The 24,057-nt window shown below is 51.9% G+C and overlaps 6 protein-coding genes across 6 annotated transcripts; 3 read left to right on the top strand and 3 right to left on the bottom strand.

The window, feature by feature from the left end:
* Positions 1-4,517: 4,517 nt before the first annotated feature.
* SPSK_02752 (1,2-dihydroxy-3-keto-5-methylthiopentene dioxygenase) lies at positions 4,518-5,204 on the top strand (the record flags this gene model as incomplete). The annotated part of the gene is made up of 3 exons (XM_016729619.1): positions 4,518-4,547; positions 4,634-5,005; positions 5,088-5,204. The coding sequence occupies 3 exons, from the start codon at positions 4,518-4,520 to the stop codon at positions 5,202-5,204; spliced, it is 519 nt and encodes a 172-aa protein (XP_016589090.1).
* Positions 5,205-5,732: 528 nt separating this feature from the next.
* Positions 5,733-6,562, bottom strand: SPSK_02708 (Derlin-2/3; the record flags this gene model as incomplete). Its single annotated transcript, XM_016729575.1, has 2 exons — positions 5,733-6,323; positions 6,386-6,562. The coding sequence occupies 2 exons, from the start codon at positions 6,560-6,562 to the stop codon at positions 5,733-5,735; spliced, it is 768 nt and encodes a 255-aa protein (XP_016589089.1).
* Positions 6,563-7,723: 1,161 nt separating this feature from the next.
* Positions 7,724-8,344, top strand: SPSK_02766 (histone H3-like centromeric protein A; the record flags this gene model as incomplete). The annotated part of the gene is made up of 3 exons (XM_016729631.1): positions 7,724-7,826; positions 7,900-8,024; positions 8,123-8,344. 3 exons carry the CDS (start codon positions 7,724-7,726, stop codon positions 8,342-8,344), a joined length of 450 nt encoding a protein of 149 aa, XP_016589088.1.
* A 636-nt stretch (positions 8,345-8,980) lies between these two features.
* Positions 8,981-10,353, bottom strand: SPSK_02516 (uncharacterized protein; the record flags this gene model as incomplete). The annotated part of the gene is made up of 2 exons (XM_016729385.1): positions 8,981-10,180; positions 10,288-10,353. The coding sequence occupies 2 exons, from the start codon at positions 10,351-10,353 to the stop codon at positions 8,981-8,983; spliced, it is 1,266 nt and encodes a 421-aa protein (XP_016589087.1).
* Positions 10,354-15,548: 5,195 nt separating this feature from the next.
* SPSK_02261 (pak-box/p21-Rho-binding protein) lies at positions 15,549-17,969 on the bottom strand (the record flags this gene model as incomplete). The annotated part of the gene is made up of 1 exon (XM_016729134.1): positions 15,549-17,969. The coding sequence occupies one exon, from the start codon at positions 17,967-17,969 to the stop codon at positions 15,549-15,551; it is 2,421 nt and encodes an 806-aa protein (XP_016589086.1).
* A 3,389-nt stretch (positions 17,970-21,358) lies between these two features.
* Positions 21,359-21,856, top strand: SPSK_02799 (uncharacterized protein; the record flags this gene model as incomplete). Its single annotated transcript, XM_016729664.1, has 1 exon — positions 21,359-21,856. One exon carries the CDS (start codon positions 21,359-21,361, stop codon positions 21,854-21,856), a length of 498 nt encoding a protein of 165 aa, XP_016589085.1.
* Between the last annotated feature and the right edge of the window lie 2,201 nt (positions 21,857-24,057).

Here is a 24,057-nt window from a genome sequence, read left to right as displayed (position 1 = left end):
AAACGAAAAAGGGATACGATGCCGGAAGAGCAGAGTGTCCCACAGCCTTTCAACCGTCTTCCGCTGCTGATACGCCAATGGCTCCCTCTCCCCCCCCCTCTCCTGCACCTAAACAAAAAGCGAACACAACCACACCCATCGTGAGCGCCTTCACCGCTTCGATACTGCGATGTCGCGATGCAATGTACTTTGTCTTCTTTGCCTCCAGTCTGCAGCATACCTGCACTCCTTCGCAATCCTCCCTCCCCTCCGCCAAGTATCGAAAAGCAAAAGGGTGCAGATGCAGGGTCAAGAAAAATAAACAAATGAAAATATTTTCTAGACTCTGCATATCGTGTGCCGTCCATGTGTGTGCCCTCATGCAGGATAGCAAGGGAAGCGAGTGCAACCTGTATGTAAAAAGGTTGATGCGCGGGATGACGGCTTTCCTTCATCATGACGCCGGGCCATTACACGGCGGCATGTTTCCCCCAAATGCATCGAAGTGCATCGATATTACAGTGCCACCCTTTGCTGCCCCCCTCATTTTGCCTTGCTACGTCGCGGTCAGTATTTGTATGCAACCTCATACTTTTATCGCGTGCAAGCTACTATATGCTTCATGCAGCTTGAGGTTCTGTTCGTCGTGTTGTTGCTGGACGGCATTGTCAACTCTTCATAGAGTACGCAGTGGCACGTCAAGAGAGCCAGTCACTTTTTCAGAGTAAAAATTGAGAGCAAAGAAACACACATCTGAATATTTACGTCCATTACCCGTACCCTTCACTCTCTCGTCTCCTTCTTGTCAGCCGCCCGCGTGCGCCTGCTCCCACTGTATCACCCTTAATATCGCCTCCCGCCAACCGACCGTCCCAGCGCTGGATATCGGCTAATATGGAGGGTATGGTCTAGCGATTTCCTGGGGAACTCCGTTAAGAATGCAGTGTCCTTGTTGGCCGTGCTTGTTTCTTTTATTTACCTCATTAGGCTCTCAGTCGCCTATCTTTTCACCGCATCTGATATAAATGAGGCTATGGAAAACGAAGGAAGATCAGGCAGATCAGGCAGATCAGGCATGAAGCGATAGGAAGACCATGCATCATGTAGTATCACCAACTACCAAGTTTTTTTTTTTTTTTTGGTCAGAAATATATCCTCTCCTCAGGACTCTTCTCCGGTCCGGAAGCGAATGTGCAACCGATCACCGCTTTACATGGCCCGATCGTGGCCCCAGTACGCAGCATCGTGTCCACCAACCAAAGCAAAAAGGCCAAATCTTGGACAAGCACCTGACAGCATCGTTCGATAATTACGTCGAAGGGAGACAATATTCCTGTTTGGGAGACTTGACAACATCTTCACCTGCCACCTTGCGTAGTTTCTCCGTCATTCCCCTTCGGGGCTCCAGTGATCGCCGGTCATCGGCTCAGTTGTTCTGGCCAACGGTTCCTTCCTTTGGTCCATACCAGGGCGCTTCGGGCGGATTCTCCCTTTTGCTTTGACGTGTTTGAATTTCCGCTTGTGGATCAACTTCCATGTGGCCATAAATGAGGTTGGCCAGAATTTAAACAGGGGAAAGCATGGCTTTGACGAAAAGTAAATAAAGAAACTACTTTGCCGTGGTTCTGTCCTCCCGATTTTGATATAATTCATGATTGGGCTACATCTGTCAGGGAAACGTATACAAGGGATCAGCAAAATAAACGGGTAGACACGGGAGGTGCCTTTTTGTCGGCTATTGATCGTCCCCTACTTTCTTTCATGTGTCGGGTTTTCTGTGGCCAAGTTGATGAAACGGGCCTTTCCAGCCGTTGACTGTTTATTTACACTTTGACAGCCGTGTTGTTCCAATATAATCTCTCCTGCCCTGACCAGGATCAGGGGCGTGACGTAGGCGTATATATGGCCGCAAATGCCGACAAAATTTCTGCATGTTCGCGTAAGAGATATTTAGAAAGACAAGAATATGCTGATAAAGAGGCGACCAAACCATTGTGTGGTTGTGATACATCAATCCGTAAAAGTTCAACATCACACGAGACGAATTCCAAGACCTTGGTTCATCGCCGCCATGTGAAAAGCATCACCACTCATGCCCCGGTCTCGGCAGCTTTTGTGACCGCTACTTCGTGCTACATGAATGCAAAAGTAAATTATGTACAACAAACCATGAGCAAGATAAGGGGCAACCCGAGCATCATGAATCTTGGGAGTGGATCAGCCAACAGAGGCATCTGCCGCCACGGTGACGCCGACCTCTGTCGACATGACGTCGTTTATTGTTCCATCATGTCATTACAGGCCGTCATGTCTTGCAGTATTCTGCGTAGGAGCGTGAGTTGGGTTACTGGGAGGCGTTCATTGAACATCGGTGTCACATGTGTTGACGGCTCGTGATCATTTACCTGGCATCGTTTGCCCGTTTTGATTTCCAGCGGTCTGTCGTGCAAACGGCGCATATTGTTGGGAACAGAAGGATTGGCGCGACTATTTCGGACCGGCAGATAATCGCTTTTTACTCAACTACCATAGAGCACAGCATGAGAACATTTTTTGAGGAGCATCTTAGACTCTTGATGAGGTAAATTCGGCTATCACCGAACACCAAGGGCAGGCCGACTGCTCAAAGATGATGTAGCGGCATTAGATCGGCGGCCTTATCCAGGAGCTGCAGATTAAACTGTTATAGAAATACCAAAACATCAATATGGCTCTATTCACGCACATCGGTCAAGGTACGATAAAGACGAATGTCTACTACAATTCGATGAAAGTCAACACAAGTTGAGTGCTACACCTCCCTCCGTCTTCCTGGGGCCACGTCATGGATGCAACAGGTTCCTGGATCCGTACCTAGAACCCGAGCATCATGTTGGCAATGAGTCTGTACGGTTTTTACCAAGGGCACCCCGGTCTCGTACTCCAAAATCCATTCAATCTATCACATCCATGCTGATATATCGGGACAAAGCGTTCCATATATGTTTACATCTGCCACTTACTTTTAATATGATCAGATTTGTGACCCGAAAGGTTGACGGTGTCAGTCGGCCACGTGCAAAATAGCAGGCATGATGTGCATCTATCTGGACCATCGTAGAGTGGCTTATCATTACCTCAATCGCGCTCCATACATCTCGATATCAGACACCTGGGTCACCATTGCGGCCGTGTCGCCTCGCTCTTTTCTTTTACATGTACTTGGGACACTATCATGCAGATTCTGTACTGTGGGAGCAAGTCTAACTTTTCGACCGAATCTCAACCTCATATGACCAAAAACATATCAAGGAGAATTGAACAAAAATAAAGATAAAGAAAATAACACCACACTCGACCTACACCTTATATACGTTTGCATATTTTTTCGAAGGCCATACTTTATAAAAAAGTACTTTTTAATACAATGTGAAGTTAAACAAAATAAATTAAACAAGCACAAATATGTCCAGGTTCCGTGCATCGTGAACTCATTGCCTACGCTCAAGAATACGTCACGCCATAGTCAACACACTTTACTCAACCTCGTAACATTTCCTGACCTTCTCCGCAGACCGCCTTCCTGGTCCTCGACACATATGCACAACGTAAGATAGAGTTGCTTACTCGGATCCAACTTGGAGATTCGGTTTCAATTGGATTCCGCTCAAACTCGGTTGCCATCATGCTCCATTATGCTGAAATGTTAGCATGCCAATCCCAGTCCTGGTCTAGCAAATCACATGGTGCTATTTGGTCCAGCTGTCTTTGCAGCGTGTAGCAAGGTTGTGAATGCGGATGCGAATGCGAACACCACTAGGAGTAGAACAAAGTCTGATGTGATGTCAGAACGATAAAGGAGACCAATCTGGACGATACTACGTTGGCCGTAATGGCAGACTTTGGAAAGACAAAGAATACTCTCTGAAATAATCTCTTGTCATAGGAGATCTCAGCTTGAGAAGGAATAAAATAGCAATTGTTGCAAGCATGAATCAAGTGTGTCAGAAGATTTTCATCGTCCAATTTGTCAACCGAACGGACACCGAGTATTGTGTAAGTGAAAGCGTCCCGCTTTTCTGCCCTGCTGGGAGTTGGGTGCCCGCTTTGGCACCCACCAAGGCTGCATATGTAAGCGATCTGGCGGACCTGGTCTGTCGTTAACATCGCGGGGCAGTAGCACGTTTCCATGCGGGCAGCCAATGGCGCAATGCGGTTTTTGCGCCCATCGAGCGCTCTAAAAAATGACGTTGGCCGCTTCGCCGCCAGAAAAAGCCGAACCCCCCGTCGCCCAAGACACGAATCGCAACGACAAAAATAGGAGGCCACGGTGCTCGCACTCTCTTTCTCAGCTTCCGCTTTCGACCAAAATCTGACAACGTCTGCAGTCAATCAGCGGCCCTGCATTTATCGCGCATGAACTGAGCATTTTCAAATCAGCCAAAGCAGGCATCGAAACCACGATTGTCACCTCGAACTTGTATAGAACCGCATCCTCCTGACCAACGACGACTACTACGACACAATCAGCCCAACCCCTCACGTCACGAACAACCACTATGAAGGCCTACGTATTTGACAACCAGCCGGTACGTTGCGACAGAGTAGCCGAGCGATGAGGAAGCCGAAGAAAGCATCAGAGACACGTAGGCATACTGACTCTCTCGGCTTGCAGGGCGACCAGCGCCTGCCGCACGACTCTGGCAAGGCGGTCGGCGTCGAAGCTCTGGAGCGCCTCGGCGTCGTCTACCACCACATCCCCGACATTGCCGACGTCGACAAGCTGGCCGTCGAGCGCGGCTACCGCAACCGCGACGAGATCAAGGTGTCGCCGGCCACGATGGGCGACATTTACGAAACCAAGGTCAAGAGCTTCTTTGACGAGCACCTGCACGAGGACGAGGAGATCCGGTACGTGCGCGGGGGCGCCGGCTACTTTGATGTGCGCGACACCACGGACGAGTGGGTGCGCATCCGCCTCGAGAAGGACGACCTGATCATCCTGCCGGCCGGCATCTACCACCGCTTCACCACGGACGAGACGAACGTATGTCGAGAGTGGAGAGTGCCACTTGCACGTATGCCCCCCGTGATGCCCCCGTGATCCATGTTTACTGACCGGCCGCCAGTACACCCACGCGATGCGCCTCTTCAAGGACGAGCCCAAGTGGACGCCGCTCAACCGCAGCGAGGAGCTGAACGACAACCAGTTCCGCCAGGGCTATGTCAGCACGTACCTCAACTAGACAAGACGGACGAGACAGCCCCATGCTGGATGAATAGCGTTTAAGGTTTCGAGTCACATACTTTCTCATACGCAAATATACGTGCCATACCTTTTTCCATTTGGCATATCTATGATACAGAATGTCGCGCTGTGATGGGTGTCCCTGGAAGCGGATGACGCCCTTAGACAACAAATATGTCGTGGCTCACTAAATCGTTTTTCTAATATACTCGAAACATCTTACATTTAACACCAGGACGTGACAAGAGGCAAAACAAGCCCAAACGCCAAAACAAAATGCACACAAGCTTCAAAAACGCCGGCTGGTTGTAAATCGGGAAAGCGTTGGTCCGCCCATGCTGGCGGGCGCGGGACAGGAACAACAGAGCCGTCTGGCTTGCATGTTCTGCTCAATGCGGGCGATGCCGCGAAGCGAAGAGTGTAGAGAGCGTAGCACCGTGGCTCGCAAGTATGGTATGGCTCAATGAGGATGAGGATGAGGTGGCATATACGGCCCGTACGGCTTTTGTGCCCTCTGTGCCCTCTCTCATCTCACTTCCGGCTGGATGCGCTCAGCGCGAGCAGCCGCCAGGTCGGCACCATCAAAGGCGCCGGCCGTGTCGTCGTCCAGGTCGTCGTCGGGCCCCTCCGGCCGCGGCGGCGGGCCCTCAAACAGCCGCCGCCACCAGTGGGGCGGGCCCATTGGCGTCGACCCGCTGTGCAGCGGCGGGTACACGTCGGTAAAAAAGTAGTAGACGTGGCCGATGACCACGCCCATGATCTCCGCTTTGGGGACGCTCCCGTGCAACACCAGACTAAAGGCCATCATTACCCACGGCAGGTACGGCGCGGTGAACACCATCAGGCCCAGAAAGCTGAGCCGGGTGTCGGGGTTGCGCCGCGACCAAATGTAGACGAGCGTCGAGGAGAGCGGCTGGCCGAGGAACGGCATGGCAACGAGCGGCGAAAGGAGGAGCAAGAAGGCCATGGCGTAGACCAGCAGCCACGAGAAGACGGCCGGGGACCGGCCGGCGGACTCTTCGAGGAGGCGCGAGTAGCGCTGGAGAAAGTAGACGTGGAAGATGAGGTCGAGGGAGATGGGGCCGAAGTAGAGGAACGTGGTCAAGAGCCGCCAGTACTAGATTGTTAGCGCGGGCGAGGGACGAAAGAGACCGGGAAAGAAACGGGAAAAAGACGCACCTGGCCCTTAACAAATACTGAGCGATAGCTGTAGTAGAGCTGCAACGGCGTCAAGATCTGGCACTGCACGAGCGCACTGATGGTAAACGTCGCCGTTGTCCACCATCGCGTGCAGATGGGCGTCTCCCAGAACCACTGCTCGAGCGGGACGAGCCCGCCGTCCATCACCTGGTCCATTGCGCAAAGAGAGGGCAAGTTGTGCCGGTCGGTAGCGGCACAGGGTCCGTCGTTGTATCGGTGTGCGGCGCAGAAGGATCTTGGACGGTCAGCAGGAGCCGTCGGTTGCCCCAGTTTGGCGGGTATTGACGTAGCTCGGATGACCGTCGTAGCACCTAAATCAAAAGAGAGACGGAACAACAGATGGGTTGTTGAAGTCAATGCTGGAGGAATCGGCAGCGGATGCAATGTGGGCGAGTGTGTTGATTTATGTACGGCGAGTATCGCTGACGTTGAGGTGGCCTTTTGTTGGCAGTTGAACTGTATTACGAATGTCGTATATGAATGGCCATATTAAGGTCCGCTTCCCCAATTAGTAACCAGTATGCCAGCGAGATCGCATGGCGACCGGAGACGTCCCGCCTCTAGGCCCTGAGCTAGGGGGTGTCTGTGGAGGGGCCTTGCGGGCAGGGTCCTCTGCCAAACGCTGCGTGGCTTTTGGCACTGGCGCTTGTGGCTGAGTGAAATGTGGCTGGTGTCCAATTTCACGGCTTAGTCAACTTTCCATTTCACTTTACGCGCTAGTCGTCGTCCAACGCGTTGCGCCGCGCGCGACGGTCGCTATGGAGAATGCGGAATGCGGCCATCGCCAGCCACCACAATTTCTTTGATTTCAAGTGTTTGTTCCCTCGATCCCCCCCATGTCAAGTATAATCTCGAGGGAACCCCCCTTATCCGTTCTTTCCTTTCTCTCGTCAAAAGAAATTTTAATTTTAATTCTACAGACTTTCAATACCTTCTTGTTCTCGAATACGTCTATTTCTTGAACCACCGCCTTGCATTCTTTCGCATTTCATCTTCGTTTCATTCTCCTCAACGTTTCGGCTTCGCCTTCATATTTTTGCCAGTTGACAGCTGTTCACGATCTCTCCTCGAGCTTCAGATATTTTTGCGCATACATTCCTGAGCTTCGCCAAAAGAAAGCTTCGCCAAATAAAAATAAAAGCCTTTTGCTCTCGCGCGTTTCGCCTGCTATCTCACAATCTCTTGCGCTTCTCCTTGTTCTTTGCGACAAGAACGGTCCGATCTCTCGTTTTCGTCCTTCACACCCCACGCGACACTGCGATATTGTCCGCGCCCATACCTGGCGATCACCCCACCATCTACTTGACAAAATACACTATGGCTCCGAAACAGTCGGCAGCAGCGCGAACTGCTGGCAAGCGCCCCGGCCGTCCGTCAACAGGCGGCGTCAAGAAACCGGCGCGGACGTCCAATGTGCAGCGTAAGTTGCACAACACGAGCACGACCCAAGACCCGGAACCCACCAAGGCGCAAACTAACACATGCATACACAGCCGGTGACCCTGTCCCCCAAAGAAAACAGCGCCGCTACCGTCCCGGCACGCTGGCCCTCCGCGAGATCCGCAAGTACCAGAGCAGCACCGACCTGCTCCTCCTCAAGCTCCCCTTTGCCCGTGTGGTAGGTGGTGTCTCTCCCTCTCGTGCCAGACGCTCAAGCGCAAGCCTGCGCTCGTCTTCCCCCGTTGATCGTGGCCCGTACTAACAAACAGCAATTAGGTCCGCGAAATTGCGCTGAGCGTGCGGCCCGTCGACGAGGGCATGCGGTGGCAGTCGCAAGCCATCCTCGCGCTGCAAGAAGCCGCCGAGGCTTTCTTGGTCCACCTCTTTGAAGACACCAACCTCTGCGCCATCCACGCGCGCCGTGTCACCATCATGCGTCGCGACATTTGGCTGGCGCGGAGAATACGAGGCCTGTGGGGTGCCGGTGGCCAGTACTAGATCCTGTCCTCGTTTTTTTTTCGTTTTCTTTTTCTTTTTATTTTGCTTTCTTCTTTGCAGTCGCCGTGGTGAAAGACATGGGCGAAAGGGAGGACCAAGGAATGGGCCCAACACAAAAATCGGTTCGTCGGGTAATATATGGGAGGGTGCTATATGGCTTTCGTTTCGTTCGTTTTTCGTTTCTTTTCCCCTTTTTTATCATTTGTATGGGTTTGATACCTCTCAGGGCACAGGAGTTTCGGTTTCGGTCTTGGTCTGCTTTACGGCTCTTTTTCTCTCGTCACTTATTGTTTTTCTACTTGTTCTCACCCTATCCCAAGTTCTCGTCGTTGGCAGTCGATTGTTATACATTGGAGGCCGCCACATCAGCGGTCACTTCCAACTTCAAATTCGTGGAAGAACAAGTCTTAAATGTTACAACCTTGGAACCCCGACGGGTGGTGTTGCCCTCCTGCTGGTCTGTATGTGCATGTCTTCGGCTATCAATAATGTTTCCATCCTATCTTTCCTGTATTCGAAATAGACTCAGCAAGGGTCAAAAGCCGAGTTGCCAATGCCAGGCCATGCATAGCATCGACAAGCAACAACTACTCCGTATATGGCCTGATCTACTGGGTGACATCCCGCTCTGCACCCTTAAACTCCGTCGTCCTCCTCTTCATTGTCTTCATTGTCGTCATCACGGTCAGCTGCCCTCTCGCTTGTTTGCCCATGTTCAGATGACTGGCTGGCATATATTTTCTGCAGTCTCTGCGAGGTATCCTGGAGTTCGTCTCGCTCGCGCTTCAGATCATCTCTCTGCTGTTCGAGGCGCTGGATATGCTTCCGAGCAAGCTCCAACACCTCGCCCTTGCTCGCCTGCCGTTCAGCAGCATTCGCCGTCACCGCGGTTGCGCTGCTGTATCTAAAAACAGTCGCCGGAGACCGCAGACTCTCTGGTGGCAGAGCATTCATCAAGTCTTCAAACCGGGCATTCAGCCGGTTCCGGTACTGCTTCTCCATGATATTCTGCGAGCCTCGTGACCTCTTTCTGCTTTGCTTCTCAGCGGGTGGCTCAACGTTGCGACTTGTCGTTGATGACTGGGGAGCAAGAGCCCCGCGTAAGCTCGGATCACCGCTCGAAAGGCTATCCCCCCCAGAGCTACTCGCCATTGACAATGCCGAAGGAGCTGGCACCGCTCCAGCTTTGTTGTTTGGCCGACGGCTTTGCGGCGGCTTTTGTTTTGCCTTGCCTTTCTTGCTTGCAGGCGAGTGTCGCTTGTGGCCCGTTTCGGGGGTAGCAATGGACCCGCTGCCCACAGAAGCGCCTCTTTGTGCGTTGATATCCGCGATTCCCGTATGCGCCGTGGAGTAGCGCCCCCCACTGCTTGTCGAGGTGAAAGAGGTTGGTGTCTTTGCGCCAGGCCTCATGTCCACTGGAGACATCCGCGCGCTACCGTGCCCTGTTCCCGACCGGGACGAAGCCGCGCCATGTTCTGAGTCCTGTCCACTGGGCGTATCATGCGCGTTCCAGTCAGACGAGTACGGCACCGCGTCATCCCAATTTGAGGACGGTGCATATCCGCGCTCAAACAATGTTGGCTCAGCCTCCACAGGAGCTCCGGTATACTGTTCACCATAAGGAATGTATCCAGAACTGCTCCACGAGGCATCAGCCAGGCTTGTCGCAGACACGGGACTTGCAAAAGCCATGTATTGCCCGGATTGGTGCCAGTCATGGCCGGCCTGGGAATGAGCGTCTGTTCCCATGTCCAGTTGCATGTCTGCTGGAAAACTGAACATGCCCTCGTGTATTCCCCCCGAGTCGATCATGGCCACATCATCAGGAGTTGTGATCTGAATGGTGTTGAAATTAGCCATGAACAATATTACACTTCCTTCCAAACGATAGCGAGCACCTTGTAGGATTTTAGAAGATTCTCTCGACATGGCATTCGACTCACCTGGCCCTCTCCACCGATTGGTGCAAAGTATTGCTCGGAAGAATTGCTCTGCTGCTCGTTGTTCATGGTAGTTTCCAGAGCGAGTTGGCGGAAAATGTTGTTTGTGATCAACTTTCGTTCATCTTCTAGACTGTAAGCTTCTTTCCCTCTGTCTACTCTTATGTATCCATGGTGGACCAAGACAGTGTCTCGAGAAAACGCATATTCACCAACACCTGTACCCGCGGAGGGAGCAAGGGCCGTGTCCGAAGATCCTACCCAACGCTGGGCACCGTTCGAGTCGCTGTATAGGGACAGAAAGAAATAAAGCAAGGGTCACAAGGCCTACTTCTAACCAGAAAGCTGTTTGAGAACGCCCATCAAGAAATCATCCGAGACTCTACACCATTATCACAGTTCGCCTCGCTTCTAGACCCACGGCGGAAGAGGCTGTCACTGGTGTTGGCATACAAGTGCTATTTGCGGGTATTGGTCTGAAGGAGCTGTGTCTTCCTTTTTTTTTGTGAAATAAAATTGAAAAAAAAAAAAAAAAAACGAAGATCCAGCTAGTCATATTCTTTAACCAAACTAACCAGCTCGAGGATTGCCGTTACCATTACCAAAGAGAAGCAGAGAGGGGATATACACACAACTAAAGTCAACGGAAAACACGACAGCCATAAGACAAGAGCAAGCCTACGCCACCGACTATCTGTGCCTATAAATTATATGGAAAAATAAAGGACACAGTAGATTTCTTCTTCATCGGGACGCATCAAGCTTCTGCCTCGTCATTTTATTTCCTAATGTGTCATTGTCACAAGCTGCACATCGCGAGACGTTTCGGCGGCTATCGTTGCGTCTCTGACCATCCCAGCTGGAAGGCATTCGGCTAAGAGACCGAATACTACGTTGTCTGTTTTTGTCTGCGGAGAGCAGCTGGGGACTAGCCAGCGAGTGACAGACATATGCCGAAAAAAATGCGACTTTGACAGAAAGCCATCCTTGCCTTGTGCTGTAAAATTCCCACTCTCGTCTGATTTATGATGCGGGCCTTTCCCCTCCACCCCTTCGTCTCTCGTTTTCAAAAAGTGTGCCCTCCACTATGAGAACGATACCCTCCTGTTTGTGTTGACACCTGATCTTGACTCTGCCGTTGCTGCTGAGTCTTCATTTGACTGGCCAAGTGATACAGGTAGACATGTACTGTGGTCCAAGAGACTGCTTTGATGCGGTATTTCGGCCGGCTCAGTGTGTGGTGGTCCTGTCCATTGGTGTTTTCCCACAATGTACCTGCAGAGGACAACAAGGTATCACACAACAGGTCCCCCCAGACAAGTGAGACAAGGCAGGGTTGGTGACAGACAAATAAAAGGAACCTGAGGAGAAAGAAAGATGGTGGGCAGAGTGCTCCATTTTCCTGCATAATCTTGCCTCTGTCTCTCGTTTTCTCGCTTAGCCTCCGTGATGGAGCCTGTCTAGGACAAAAACGCAGACATCAGTGCAGAAAATATGGCACCTTATGTGTTGGTGTGGGTGATCACAGCCTTGACCATATTTGATCCCCCCCTCACGTTAACATGATTAATCGAGCTTCCGCTTGAGACGCTGGGAAATAAGTCTAGCCTTAGGTCACCGAATTTCTTTCATGTTTGTTTTCATCCCCAGCAAATTACGAGAAAATAACGGTATTGTAATGCAAACAACTTGTCTTCATCAATAACACGGCGGAACTGGCTCTATTATTCGGTTGTGTCTTGTATGAAAATAAAGGGGGAGGGGAGACAGACTGGAGAAGCGAGAGCGAGAAGACGAGTTTCGCCTCCTGCAGCCCGTTAAACTACATTGCTAACCTATGACGTCTTGGGTCACTGCCGGATCTCAGTTTATGAAGATCTGGCGGTCTGGTCCCAAAGAGCCGAGCCTAGAGGCCTCCGGTTTAGCTATAGGACGTCCAGATTCGGCATGCCCCTTGTCCTGTGGACGTCTCGTGGGAGACGAACTGCAGTGTGATATCGCCAAAAGTGGTAAAGATGCACACTGCCAGCCCACCATCAATACACACCGGTCTGCAGTTCCTGCCAATTACAACAGTGTCGGATGCACATTCTTTTCGGCAAAAAGACAAAATGAGAACGAAAAGAATGAAAATCCACTCGTGCATTCGCTTACATTCAGCTCAACAGGCCCTCTCTTGGAGACTCGGGTGTTGTATCCGCCCTTTCCAGTACAACCATCGACGAATCACGACAGAGAAGGCGGGTGGTCAAAGGAGGCCTTGCTGAGCTGGATTCGGTTTGACATGGATGGGCTCTCTATTTCTGTTTCTGGCAAAGACTATTTATGTTTTCTTCTTTGGGGTGCAGGCGCCCCATTGCCAACAGAAGGTGGGGGCCGAAAATGGAAATCAGGTTACCAAGCCTTTCTCATTTGGATCACCGCATGCGTTCACCTCCGCCTTTGCTTCGTCTTTTTGAGGGGAACTGATGAGGATCGGTCTGTACGGTACGGGATGGCAGACTACTCGTAAAGAGAACCCTCTTCCCCATTTCGTCATTTGTTCACTCTGTATGGATTACAACATACGGAGTGCAGAATGGCTTTCTGCCACATTGTTTTTTATTGCCCACCACGCGCTGTGTGCGCATTCATGTCACAAACTCGGTTTATATTAGCTCCACGTCGTTTTTATGTTTGTTTATTTCGTTTCTTGTTCTCTCTGATTTTCGCTGCGTGCAGGATATAGACTCTGCAAAACCGTCACCAGACTTCAACTCAGACGGCTATGGAATTTCTTATTCGCTGCTTGCGTAAATCTGCGTCGCAAAGTGGGCGAATAGTATTGAAAGCCACCCTGCTCAACCCCTTGTGCGGTACGGTAGACACAGTCTTTTGCGGTTGCATCTACCGTGTTCCCGGCGCTTGTCGTTTATCGTCCATCGTATCACTGCAGGCAGCCTTTTATTGTTACATTATAATTCTCCGATGAACGCTACTGGCTACACGGGAGCCGGATGTTGAAGCGAAAGCATGGGTGGGTAAAACACATAGGGGAATGGGAGCACCAAGCTCAAAATCTCACGAGTTAACTCGTTGGCTACTTTTACGTTTCCTATGGAGGTGCTGTTTCGGGGGAGCATCTTCCTCTGAAAGTAGAACGAACAAGTCACAACTTTGAGCCATAAAGTGAACGAAAGCAAGAAGAGGTGCGGTGCGTCTACAGAGTACAAAACAATACGGTCAGATATAGGCTCAAGAACGAGGCTGCCAATGTGGCGTGGGATGACCCCAGAAAAGGAAAACAAACGCAGATCTGAAAAGATCGGCGTCCATCCGGATTCCTCCCCAGACTGCCAGCGGAAAATTCAAGCCCTGTCTGGCTGAGCTGCATCCCTTGCCAAATGGCAAACGGCCTGTACAAGTGCCTAGTCGTGTGGATAGAGAAGCTGGAAAAAAAGTGAGAGCCATCTCCGACGCACTCGTAAACCTTGAAATATTACATTCTGTACGCAAAAAGAAGGCGACCGGTGGTACCCCGTGTGTGTGCTTTGCCCTCTTGTGTGTATGTGTGTCTGAAAGACGTCTCGCTTTCAGCTGCCTCGGGCACGACGCAAATTGTGATGGGCTTCTTTTTCTCTTTCGCTGCATCATTTGCCTCGATGACACATCACTTTTTTGTTTCCATGCCCAAACTCCCCTTTCCTTTTTTTTGCAGCTCGTATACTCCAGGCCAGCCACAACATCAAAGACAATTCTCATTGGATGCACGGCACATTTTACGATTGGCAAATCAAAATCCAGCTCCTCACGCACTGCCGTAGTACTTCTCTCCCTTGTTGCATTTCGCCTCCCACCGGCTTCAGGTCCTCTCCCTTTCTCGGCACCACCCGCAAACCGTCTCTACATGTACCCACCACTCTTCATTTCTCAAGACCCACTCTCTGTCCCTAAAACCAATGGACGGCGTAGTATTCCAGGCAAACGTGTCTCTGCAGGTGGGCTTCACACTATCCTGGCGACAATTTCACGATCCGTCTGCCAATTCCTCAGCGCGGGGGTTTGAAAATAGCAGAATTTCCGGCCGTGACCATAGCCTTCTTTTCCATTCTCACAGTTGTCAATACTGGCAACATACAATAGGCAAAAAGTATCACTGCGATGTGGATGCTGAGCCGCCTCACCGGTACAGCTCTTGGGCCAGGTCGCTTTCGTCTACAAGACCCCAACTGTATCGGGTTTAAAAAGGACAAGACTTTTCCAACACACGTGCATTGGCCACGGTGGTAAGTTGACTGGAGGGACAAGTCCGGCGGCTCGACGGGCCCAGTCAGTGGAATGGACAGAGCATATGCTGTGCCCATAGTAGCGGGGGGGGGGGAGTGTAAATACAAAAGGAATGTAGTTTGAACGTGAAGATTCATCGGTTTAACGTCTCCCAGTATTCCAAGGACGCCAGCCTTACACCACATTCGCTCAACAAAGTTTATTTGAACGTCACCGTATTTGGATACCCCTGTAGATGAATGTGTTTACATATAAACAGGCGGCTGTTTTGTGAAAGTTTGGTTTGATATTTGAAATTTACAGCTTGGTTATTGAGGCTGTAATAATAGCGTCCTGTCACTCTAGTTGAAAGGACAACATAAGAAATAGGACGCCCCAATTTTTTTTGCAAGTACAGAAAATGAGAAGATAAGGAAAATTTGATGTTGTTATATAAAAGGACAGTGATGGTAGTTGGAATGAGATTGCGTAGTAGTAACAACAATTGGGGGTCGTGAAACGTTGCGGCCGCCAGAAGAGATACCGTGATGAAGGTATAGGGCGACTCTAAAAAGAAAATCTATAAACGAAAAAGAAGAAACGACAACCAGAAACGACAGAAAGGGAAGCCAAAATATACCCAGATAATGATGCTGACCAATTGCTGTCGCGGGGCAAGCCTACCCCCTGGCGATGCAAATGCCATGAAAAAAGACACCCATGAGATGAGGCAAAACCTGAAAAACGTAACAAAAAGGGAACAACAAAAAGGTATCAAGGAAAGTGCAATGAAAGTAGAAGACGGTGGCTTTTGAGTGCGTTGTAAAGAGTGACTTGTGCCGATGACACCGGCAAAGGGGCTCAGGTACAAAATGAGAAAAGGTAGCGTTCGTGGAGTTGGCATACAGCGGCTTGCGCAACATGCTCCATCGTCTTTGGTCTCATCAAGAGACGTTTTTATTTTTTTAATTCTTATTTTTTTTATTTTTGGATTTGGTGTCGAATGTGCATGTCACTGCTTAGATCTGAGGGACCTCGAGGTCCTTCTTGTACATGAGGTCCTCGATCGAGGCAGTGCTCATGGTCAGGCGGGTAAGATCCGTCGCCGTGGAGTTGGCCGAGATGTGCCGGTCGGACAGGACGGAGTCGCGGGACTCGTGGCTGGCTGTCGTCGATGCACTCGTGCGCGCCGGGATGAAAAGCATCGACTTGTTCATGGTCATCGTGGACTCCACGTATGTCGGCATCTCGTCCTCCTCTTCCGCACCGATGGCGAAGCCGACGGGCGCACCGCGAACCGGCGGGCGGAACTGCTCGTAGTTGTCGTTGCCGGGGATAAACAGGCTCGGCGAGAGATTGAAGCCGTGCGATTCCTTGAAGCTCGACGCACGCGAGCCGCGTGACCCGCTGCGGCCGTGGAAGAACCGCTGCATCGGCCGCAGCGCGTCCTCCTCCGGCGCACCGGTCTGGATCGTCAGGCCAGGCGGCCGGCGCATGGACAGAGCCGTGGGCGTCACAGCCTCGTTCATGGAGACCATCGAGGACTGGCTGGCCGGGCTGAGAGCCGGCATGTCAAAGCAGCCGGGGCTCAGCAGATGCGGCGAGGCGTGTGCCATGGCCGCCGTCTTGGAGGCGTGGATGACCGCATGACCATCCTTGTTGTTCTCGTGGACAGACACACCTGCAAGAGCCTCCTCGCGAGAAAGATCCATGGAGGGGCGGTCCCAAGCGTATTCGCAATCGGCCTCAATCTCGTGCTCGTAGCAGTAATCGATGTCGTCCTCCCAGTTGGCCTTGGCAAACGAGTCGTCATCGTCGTTATGAGGCTGGCTCTCCTCGCGCATCAACCGCTGCGCAGCTATGAGGTCGAAGCGGCCCAAGGTATCGGATGCCGCGCTCGGCGGGCGCTGGACATTGGACGACTGTGGCACAGGGAACTGTTGAAGAAGTGGCAGCGAGTGGCTCTTGCGCAGGGACGACCTGTTGCTTGCTACGCTCATGCGCGACTTGCGCACGCTGTTACGCTGGTTGTACACTTGCTCCTCTTCCTCCGGAACACCAGGCAGGATGTCAAACGTAGACGTGGAGGCGGAGGCGGCTGCCGGGGCAGCCAGGGGCCAGTTCGAGTCGTCGGGTGTGGCCGACGGGGAGGTGGCGGCAGTAGTGGTAGCGGCAACAGCTGAGGGAGGGATAAACACCTCTGGCATCTGTGAGAAGCGGCGTGTGTCCACAAATGAGGGCACGTTCGTGTCCGCCGAGTACGAATGCGAGTGCATCAGAGGTGGGCGCGGCATATCCGCATACGGGTGTACCGAGGGCGTTGGCTGGCGGAAACCGCCGCTTGTGCGTGGACGCTCCATCCGGGGAGGGCTGGTCGCCATCGAGTCCAAATCTCCAGGGCGGAGAGAGGCCCGGCTCGAAAACCGAGGGGGCGGGATTGGAGGAGAGAAGGACGACGCCTCAGCAGGCGATCGTGGTGGCCGCGGTGGCGGAATCCGCAGCTGGTCCTGGGACTTGGTGTAGTTGAGCTGCGGCGGAGGGTAGACCGACGAGACGGACGCTGCATGTGGCCGCATAACCGACCGCCGCGGAACCGTGGCAAGAACGGCATCCTCGTCGATGGGCAGGGTTTCCGACGAGAAGTTGGGAAAGTGCAGGCTCTCGGCCTGGATGCCCAGCAGCTTACCGTCAACGGGGGGCGCGGCAGACTGCGACAAGGCGAATTCGGACTGCAGGGCAACGCGGCTACCTCTTTGCAGGTTGGGGAGTTGCTCTTTATGGGTGTGCGTCAAGTGCTGGAAGTTGTACGGTCCTGAGATTTGAAGACGGCGGCGTCCATCCAGGTCCTCGATAGGCGGGCCCGACTTGTTTGCTGCTCGCCGACGGCTGAAGAAAGACGGCATCGCGTTGCTTGTAGGCAGCGCGTTTGACGAAGCGGCAGGCAATGGTGGCGGGGGCGGCGACGAGATGGCGATCCCCTTCTCGAAAGGCAGCTCGGCTGAATGGAGCGAGCTGTTGGATGAGCTCGGCGCGCTGCTCTCTCGACGCAATATGCCACGCTTGCCGAAGATATTCTTGCCGAAAATCTGCACACTTTCATGACGGTCACGGGGTGCTGTGCTGCTTGTTGACCGGCTAGAGGACTTGCGCGAGAGGCTGGAGCTGTTGTCAAAGGACTTGTCCCACGATGGACGGTCCACGGACGTCAGTGACCGCAGCGACGACGATCCGGAAGAGGTTGTCTGGTGGCTTTCGCGGCTGTGGTGGCTTTGGTGGCTTTGGTAGCTCTGTTGGCTCTGTTGGCTCTGGTGCTTGTCCGTGGTCGAAGCAAGTCGCATCTGGTTGCTGATGGCCCGGAGTGTCTCTGGCGATGGAGGGCCTTCCATGGCGGGCTCCAGCAGCTCCGAGATGCTACCTGAACGGTTGATGGAAGAAGGCATGGCGGTGTCTGGGTGAGTATGTGCCGTTGATGTCAATATATCAAAAGGGAAGCTGGTGCATTTGAGACTGAAGCCGCCGGTTATTATCGCACTTGTTGTCGTCGTGTTGTCGTCGTACAGATAGTGCCGGCGTCGTGCTGTTGAAAGAGAGAAAGGGTTACGAAGATGTTGTGAACGAAGTTGTGAGATCGGCGGCGTGTATATAGAGAATGACTGAAGTAAAAAACTTAATGAGTGGCGAAGTATCAGGTCGACGTGTAAATATGCAATGCTGAGATCGAAGTATGAGAGAGAAAAGGAAGAGAATAAGAGCAAGGGAAGCAAGCTTGGTCGTGAGGGAAGACGGCCGTTTTTGGGTGAAAAATAAAAAGAGTCCACTGGGTGACAAGACTGCTCCGTAAATAAGTGGTACAGAAACGGTTTGCGGAGAGGTGGTGGTAGTCCAGGCAGTCGGTGGCTTGGGGGGTGTCTTGAAAGAGGAAAGGGAGAGAGAGACTGGGGGAGGGGGGTGGTCTTCGAGACGGAGAACGCTAACGGTGGGCCGTGTTTCTCACTCCTGTGCCCTTTTTCTTCCTTACCCTTGCTCTTTCTTTCTCGTTTTTATTTTGTCCTTTCTCTTTTCTATCCTTGACTATCCTTGCCAGTTCCAGGGTTGCTTCTGGGTCGCGTTTCTGTGGATCGTCGTTGTTGTTTGCTGAACGAACCGTGTTGAGCCCTCTGTTGGTCAAGTCAAATTTAGCGGCTGGACTGGACGTGCGCTGCTTCTCCAGCGCCTGTGCGCAGCGAACAAAAGTGGTGATAAAAAGAGATAATACACAACGAAGTCATACCTTCCACTGGGCAAGATATCTCACTCCGTACGACATCGCTCTTCAGCGCCCAATAAAAATGTAGTGAAGCTGCGATGTAGGTATGGCCACGTACAAAAATATGTCGAAACAAGTATACAAGGAGGACATCACAAGGATGGCTCGATTGTGCCAACAGACAACACCACATGCGAAAAATACTCTGCTGCTCTTTCTTTTCAATGACAAACACATGAGGAGGAAAAGGGCAGATGCAATGATGGGCCGAAGGACCGCCGGCGGCGACAACCGCGGCATTGGGTTCGCGATGAGGGGAAGCGAACATGAGCATGAGGCGAGGAGACATGAATTGCAAGGGGATGAAAGCAGATGCGAGGACGCAAAGCCAAAGCAAAGGACATGCTAGCCATGGGGAGAGCAGGGTCTTTTGGCTCTATGTAGCGGCGGCAGTGGTTGAAGAACAAGCGGTTGACGAGAAATCAGAGCTCCATTGAGAAAGGTCCCTGTTTCAAAAACAAAAGCCACGAAGAAGAAGGAAGTGATCGACGACGAAAGGAGAAGCGAAGGGCCCTTTTGCCTGGACTGTATTCTACTCTGCAGAGTTCTTCTGCGCAGTGGAAGCCTCCAGGGGGTTGTTGTGAGACTTGATGGAAACGAGCTTCCGTGAGACAAGGCAGTTCTGAGGCTGTTGCCAACAACGGCCTGCTAACAACACCGCTGGCCTGTGAAGCGAGAGGAGAGACCAGAAAACGACCGACATGATGGAACCAACCTTCCTCTCTTTTTTGCTCCTTTCTCCCCCACCCAAGGTTGCAACATGCTAGACAGCAGATACCCCCTGCTTAGAAGCTTTGGAAAACTGGGGAAAGGCTACGCCTAAGGGAGACTAGCTCGCTGGCTGGTGTCGTGTTAGTTGCAATCCTGTTTTCCACGTTGGGAATGGCCGCCGTTTCTCAGTGTGAAGGAGCTGCGGAAGACCAGCCAGGAACGCCGGCGACGAAAGAAGCCACCGCCAGGGAACTTCTCTGCAACGGAAAGGGAGACAGGGGTTGCTACGAGAGAATCAATGTCTCCGTGCGAGAACCCCGAGTCGGCCCTTTGCAACACTGTTCTAGTCCCTTCTCACCACGGATCGAAAAAGCCCTCGGATTGCGTGGCTTCCAACTTGGCAAAACAAAGAGAATGGGCCCTGCAATTGGAGCGCACCCTCATGGATGTTGCCGCCGCCGTGACCAGGCACCGCCGCCGTTGGGAGGCGGGCAACACGCATGTTGGTTCCTTTTGTCTTTTTTCACAGATTAGCCCGTTCGCATTTGAGACAGCGCCGTCTGCCTGTCTAAAACGTCATATGGTTTGGCGAAGCAGCCACGTTCGACGTCCAAGCGACGACAATGTAAACTGCGAAGCGTCAATTGCGCGCGAAATAGCAAAGTGTTCGCTTACAGGACAGAGCAGACGTACCATTCGATCATGCTGCACGTCGAATGAGGGTAGACGGGGTGGGGCAGGTGTTGTGGTGATGAGCGTCTGACAAAGTGATGGAGAGCAACACTCTGCGAGGCGCGAAATACGTCGCAGAGAGCGCGAGAAGGATGCATGCAAGAGAATGGGAAAATACTACGTCGTACGTCAGATGCGGCCGAATTGGGAAAGTGTGGCTGCATTGCCCTACGAGGAAGGGGCAAGTTTGCGGGCTTTTGCGTTGACGGACAGGGGGAGAAGGAGCGGCCAGTTTGGGTTGGCTTTGATAACATACCACACTTGTGGAAGAAGGAGCGTTCCTGGCGTTCCTGGAGAGCCAAAAAGAGAGCAAGGCAGGAACAAAGAAACCATGTCTGTCAGAAAGATACTTTGCATCCTCTTGTAACCGCCTCTTGCGGCCCCGCCCGTGACGGAATCCTGGGACTGTGTGGCCAGGTACAATCGATTTGTCCTTCCCCAAGTTGTGCGGAGTATCAGTTGTGTCCTATCAATCTCGCTGACAATTGGGTCGTCCTTTGGTCCGTAGCTGCCAATTCGGTCAAGGTTTTCTGCATCTGTTCTTCTCCGTATCATCAAGCGAAACCCAGGAAGGCAGCTGCGTCTCGCTTCCTTCCCTGCTTTGCATGGGTAAGTGACAGATGCTAGGGGGTTTCCCGTCGACGCGCACTTTCTACGCTTTTTCCAATTCGGCCCTGTCGTTCAGTGATGTCTGGGGAGGTGCAAACGACCAGCTCTCTCCGACGTATTTCCCAAATGCAACGCAAGGAAAGTAACGTAGGTGGCACCTTCCCGGCGGGCCACCTTCCCGATATTCTCTTTGGTTCTTTTTTGATGTGACGGACAAGTCTCCTCACACTTTATGTCGTACTTTATCCTCGTTCGCCCGCCCCCAGTCTCACCCAGACATCGCTCAGCTCCCGCATCCCATCATACACCCGCATACGACGTTCCAAATTTATCAATCGTGGCCACCCATGGCCTTGCGTGCATGCCCGCGCGGAAGCGTTTGTGGAAGTGAGATACGTGGTACGGATACGGACTCGCTGCCCCATCTCGACATGTCTCTCGACGAAGTAAGGGATCCCGGGGGAACGGGCCATGGAGCGGCCATGGAGCGGCCATGGAGCGTTTGTTGAGCATTTATGGGTCACGACTGCTTGTCTCTTGCAGAAAGTGCCACTCGTTCTCCTGTGTAGCCCTGCACCGCCCTGCGTTAACGTCTGGCTCCGTATCTGCACTGTGTCCGAAGAGGACCCCATTAAAGGAATCTCTGTTGAGAGTCGGTACCGGGCACAGTGTACAACATACTCCCGAAGAGAAGCTGATGATACACAGTGCCTTGCCGCCGCCCGTGTCCAGTCCCCTCATCACAGTTGTATCCCTAGCAATGTCAGCGGTCGCGTCAGTGCTACCTCCTCTGCCGCGAACATTTTTACGACGGTATCTTCTAGCACTGCGCGAGTGTCTGGGTACAACAATAACAAGGCAAGGGCAAGGGCAAGCAGTGCCATGGAGACACGCAACATGGATGTTGAAGAGGCTGGTCTCACAGGGGAGAAATCCCTTTCAGTTGCAACTACAGGCCCCAGGCGTTGAGCAAGTTATTCCGAATGTCGCATGTTGTACATGGAATTCAAACATAGGAAGTAAAAAAGGAAATAATGCCCCTAAAGAGCCCAACGGCAGAGAGGATGCGTGGTAGTAAAGACATTATGAATTTCGGCCAAAACCTCGCGCTTGAGTGAGAGACGAATCTTCAACACACACGAACCGATAACACAAACTGTCGAACCAAAATAGATCTTCAACAGATCTCTCTTCAACCGTGCTCATCTCAGAAAAAACGGCAACGCCGACCAAACCTCGTGGCAATCGAACAAACTTCATTTTAAATCACCCAAAAAAGATGGAGCCACTTTATCGGGTTCTCCAGCTCCTAATGTCGTGCTGCGTAATTCAAAATCGACGGGGGGAAGATACTGATCAGCACTTGGTGGGCCGAGGTGTCAAGCTGTCTGCCTGACAAAACCAGATAATGCTACATCGTACGTCTGGGCACAGTCAAATGGCCCATCACTTGGAGTCCCATTGTTCCTAGCCTCTTAGTGAGTCCGCTATTGAGCACTGAAAAGCAAACAAAACCTAGGCGAGGAGGGTCGCTGTCGCTGGCTTCCACTAGCAATGTGACGGAGGTTTCTCATGCCACTTGGGCGACAAAGTTCGACGCTGTAGGTTCATTCTTTAGAAAAGCACGCCCATCAGGTCATTTTGGATCGTCTTTTTTCTTTTCTTTTTTTTTTTCCTTTTTGGTGTCTTCGTTGATCATTGTTGCCCAAAATATTGGGCAGGAGATGACATTTACGGGTGCCCATCAATATCGTCTTACGACATCCGACATACACGTGAGACAGTATGGACAAAAACAGGAGGTGGGCCTACGATGCGCCCTCCAGATACCTATGTCGTATTGCTTCTAGTTCATTTTCCAGGTGTTTTCTAGCATACTCCAGTGCCATGACATTTGCTGCCCACGATTAACACAAGCGCATTATTGGTAGGCATATTCTGGCGGGTACCATTTTATTAATAGAGAATGTGAGTAGCCGAGTGGGTAAGATGACAGGGAAAACAAATGTCAGCGAAGACCTTGTCCTTTCCTCTGTCATGCTGCGACAGAAACACCTTAAAAGGAATCTGTTTGCACGACAACCCAAAGTTGCTGCCGGGTACAAGCAAATGAATCCATTTTCTTTCTCGGTGTTTTGGGGCTGGATTTGTGGAAGCCGGCAAAGAAGAGATCGGCGCCTAGAATATCCCAATCTGACCACATCAGCGACGATCTTTTTTTGTTCCTTTTCTTCCGTCGGTGCCCTCGCGCGTGGCAGATCGACAAAAAAGGAGAAAAGGAGAGAGGAAAGCACTGATGCTTCCGCCGCTCCAGACGGTCAACTCCGTCGATGACTCTCCTGTTGCCTGTTTGCTCACTGTCCTTTCCGCCTGGCAAATTGCTTCCATCGTTGTCTGCGATACAATCGGCTCCTTGAAGATGGCAAAATCATTTTAACTCCAAGATGGATGAAAAAGAGCGTAGAAGGAAACGGAAACTGATAGAGAGTGGGAGGGTAAGGAAGAGGAAGACAAACCATCGTCGAGTCTGTGCTCTTGGCGACAGGTAAGGTACGATGTAGATATGATTCCCCGAATCCTGCTCGGCACTGGTACGAGTCGGTTCAGCAACTTCCGTGACTGAAGGAAAACAAAGGCATACGACGTACAGAATACTACATGTAGAACCGTCAATGGCCACTGAAGCCCAAAAAGGAAATGCGAACGAACATCTTTACCCGTTTTCTGTTTTTCGACTTCCAGCGACATGGGATGTGGAGTTTAACGTGTTTCAGGTCGATTTTCTCGGTGGCCTGTTCCCTGCTGGCACCTGTGGCTTTTCGAAGGGACCTGTCTTTTTTGTGGGCATCCGCAATGGGCAATGGGCATTGAACAAACCAGAAAACGAAAACCTACTGTGGTACAGAATACACCAACGAGAGAAAGGCAAAAGAAGAAAAACGCGGATCTAGAGAATCCAGAGAAGGCACCCCCCAACATACCCAAAACAGAGTCCACGAGAAATGGAAGATACCCGGTCCTGGTAATCACGGCGGAACCCGACATGGAAAATGAGCAATCTGCGGTGACGAACACAAACCCACAACGAAGACGACGCGACGACGACGACGACGACGACGGCTATGTCACGGTCACTGCGTGTTCCCGAGCCACAGATATGCAATATGTAG

Source organism: Sporothrix schenckii (genome assembly GCF_000961545.1).
Source record: "Sporothrix schenckii 1099-18 chromosome Unknown Cont43, whole genome shotgun sequence".
Lineage (NCBI taxonomy): Eukaryota > Fungi > Ascomycota > Sordariomycetes > Ophiostomatales > Ophiostomataceae > Sporothrix > Sporothrix schenckii.
Note: the sequence above shows the minus strand (reverse complement) of the source record. Positions and strands in the feature narration are given on the sequence as shown.